The sequence below is a fragment of the Petaurus breviceps genome, unplaced genomic scaffold (genome assembly GCF_028583685.1).
Source record: "Petaurus breviceps papuanus isolate PSGF00001 unplaced genomic scaffold, PetGlider_PUasm1.0 559, whole genome shotgun sequence".
NCBI lineage: Eukaryota > Metazoa > Chordata > Mammalia > Diprotodontia > Petauridae > Petaurus > Petaurus breviceps.
In genome coordinates, this window is record NW_027186377.1 from 2,404,876 (window position 1) to 2,408,195 (window position 3,320).

At 38.0% G+C, this 3,320-nt stretch overlaps 1 protein-coding gene across 1 annotated transcript; it reads right to left on the reverse strand.

The window, feature by feature from the left end:
- Positions 1-1,650: 1,650 nt before the first annotated feature.
- LOC138173071 (myosin light polypeptide 6-like) lies at positions 1,651-2,392 on the reverse strand. The gene has a single exon (XM_069102982.1). The coding sequence runs from the start codon at positions 2,315-2,317 to the stop codon at positions 1,862-1,864; it is 456 nt and encodes a 151-aa protein (XP_068959083.1). The 5' UTR covers positions 2,318-2,392; the 3' UTR covers positions 1,651-1,861.
- Positions 2,393-3,320: the final 928 nt, after the last annotated feature.

A 3,320-nucleotide genomic window follows, 5' to 3' on the forward strand; every position in this document is an offset into this window, starting at 1 on the left:
TTACTTGCCTTCTCAAGGAAGGGGGAGAGAAGGAGAAAATAAAAAAATGGATATTAAAAATTGTTTTTACATATCAGTAGAAAAATAAAATATGAAAAATTTCAAATTAAAAAAATTTAAAGATAAGCTCCTTTGAAAATAGCCAGAATAAAAGCCAACGTTTTACTTTAAAAAATGATGAAGAATTATTTTATAGAGCTAGAAAAATAGTAACAAAGTTTATCTGGAAGAACAAAAAGTGATGAATATCAAAGGAATCAATGAGAAAAAAAATGTGAAGGATGGTGGAGCATTTCCAGATTTAAATTATTACAAAGTGGTAATCATCAAAAACAAACTAGTACTGGTTAAGAAATAGAGGGGCGATAACTGGCCGTGTAACCTTGAGCAAGTTACTTAACCCCAATTGCTTTAAAAAAAATAGAGTGATGGATCAATGAACTAAACTAGGTATATAATACACAATAATAAATGGCCATAGTAATTGAATGTTTGATAAACCTTGAAATCTGAGCTGTAGAGATAAGGGTTCACCATTTGGCAAAAACATTTCTGGGAAAATTGGAAAGCAGTTTGGCAGAAACTAGGCATAGATTAACATCTCACACCATATACCAAGATAAAGTCAAAATGGATAAATAATTTAGACATAAATTATGCTATTGTAAATAAATCAGGAAAGCATGGAAAAATTTACCTGTGAGATCTATAGATAAAAGAAAAGTTTATAGCTAAATGAGATAGAGGGGATTACAGGAAGTAAAGTAGATAATTTTGATTATCTAAAATTAAAAAGCTTTTGCACAAATAAAATGAATGTAACCAAAATTAGAAGAAAAAAGGGAAATTGAAAAAAAATTGCAAGTTTCTCTGATAAAGGTCTCATTTTTCAAATATATAGGGAACTGGATCAAATATATGTATATACACACATATGTATATATATACATACATATACATTTATATGTATATATAGTCATTCCCCAGTTGATAAAGTGTCAAAGGATATAGACAGTTTCCAGAAGAAATCAAAGCTATTAATAGCCACATGAAAAAAAATACTCTAAATCACTATTGATTAGAGAAATGAAAATTAAAACTACTCTGTGGCACCACTTTACATCTATCAGATAAGCTAACATGACAGAAAAGAAAAATAACAAATACTGGAGAGGAAGTGAAAAAAATAGGATGCTAATGCACTATGATGGATTTGTGAACTAGTTCAGCTATTCTGGAGAAAAATTTAGAACTATACCCAACGAGCTATAAAACTCTGTATATACCCTTTGGCCCAGAAATACCACTACTGGGTCTGTATCCCAAAAAGATCAAAGAAAAGGGAAAAGGATCTATTTATTAACAAATATTTCTAGAAATTCTTTTTGTAGTGGCTAAGATTTGGAAATCAAGGGGAGGTTCGTTAATTGAGGTTTGGCTGAACAAGTTGTGAATATAACTGTGATGGAATACTACTGTGCTATAAGAAATGACAAGGAAGAGGGTTTTAGGAAAATACACAAAGACTTATATGAACTGATGCAAAATGAAGTGAACAAAACCAGGAGAACATTATACATGGTAACAGCCATATTATAATGATCAACTGAAAGACTTAGTTACTCTGGTCAAGACAAAGATCCAAGTCAATTCTTCTTCTTCTTTTTTTTTTTTTTTTTTAAGAGCTGATAGCAAGTTTATTTGGTGAAAGCAGAGAGAAAACAGGCCAAAGAGGACATATGGTGGGGACTGGAAGTGAGGATGTTGGTAACCCTGAAAATGTAGTTAGTTGCTTCAGGGGCAAGAGGATGATTTTCACACTAAGAAAGTTGGGGGTTCTTTGTGGGAAGGGGAGGTGTTCTCAGCCATTCAGCACCATCCGGACTAGCTCTTCATAGTTGATACAACCGTTGCTGTCTTCGTGCCCTGCCACTAACACTTCCACTTCTTCCTCTGTCATCTTCTCACCCAGGGTGATGAGGACGTGTCGTATTTCTGCCCCCATGACTGTGCCGTTCCCTTCCTTATCAAACACCCGAAGCCCTTCTATGTAGTCTTCATATGTGCCCTGGTCCTTATTCTTGGCTACAATCTGCAGCATTGGCAGAAAGTGTTCAAAATCCAGCACCTTCACATTCATCTCATCACTTTTGGGATTCCCTAAGACCTTGAGCACCTCAGCATTGGTAGGGTTCTGGCCCAGGGCTCGCATCACGTCCCCACACTGGCTGTATAAGATCTTTCCATCCCCTGTTCGGTCAAACAGCTGAAAGGCCTCCTTGAACTCTGCGGTCTGATCCTCCGTGAAGTCGCACATCTTGGTCTTGCAGAGAGCTCGCTCCTACTGCTGCTGCTGCCGTATGTCGATCCAAGTCAATTCTGAAAGACTTGTGATGAAAAATTCCACTCGCCTCCAGAGAAACAGCTGATGGATTCTGAATGCAGATTGATATGGACTTTTTTTTACTTCATATATTTATTTTTCTTGCTTTGTTTTTGTCTGTGTTTTCTTTTGCAATATGAATAGTATGCAAATATACTTTGCATGACCTCAGATGTATAATTTTGATCAAATTGCTTGCCTTCTCAGGGAGGGGGAAGGGAGAGAATTTAAAACTCAAAATTTAAGAAAAAGATTGTTAAATTTTTTCCATGTAATAATGAAATATTTACTGAAATAAAAAGAAGACTTTTTTTGCATACTTCACTCAATAAAGTTTGGTTGCATGCACTGAGCAGTATGAATCTAATTAGTGCTTTCATGTGTTAGTTAGCATAAGCAAGGTCAATCACCTCAATGTTCCATCTGCCCCTGAATCAAACTGAAGAAAACCAAGCCTGTTCCGTGAAGTGCCCCTTCAGGGGATCATGCCGCCCCTTAGCTCCACACATTGCCACTTTGGGATCAGAGATGGAAGGGCTCTTTCATGACAAGGCACCTTTGTAGTACCGCCCCCCCCAACTGCCCCAAGCTTTCACCAGCCTCTGCTTCCAGCCTTCCAAGGAGGGGCTGCTTCCCCCTTCACAGGGCAACTTGCTCCTGTCCTGCTTCAGGTTTTCTTTGACTTTCCCATTCTTCACAAGCTTGAGGACTACACTTATGTCTCCCCAGGGTCTCCATTTCTCCAGGCTAAGCAGGCCCCTTCCTCCAACTGATTGTCATTTGACATGGCTTTCTGGTCCTTCATCCTGGCTGCCCTCCCATGGACAGTCTCCGGAATATCAATGTCCTTTTTAAACTGTGGTGCCCACAATGGAACAGGATCCTCCAGGGTCAGCCTGAGCCAGGCCAAGCTGAGGCCCCTTCCACCCATTTTGCT

Coding starts and splice junctions, on each gene's coding strand:
- LOC138173071 (XM_069102982.1), bottom strand. CDS start 2,317: ATGTGCGACTTCACGGAGGATCAGACCGCAGAGTTCAAGGAGGCCTTT.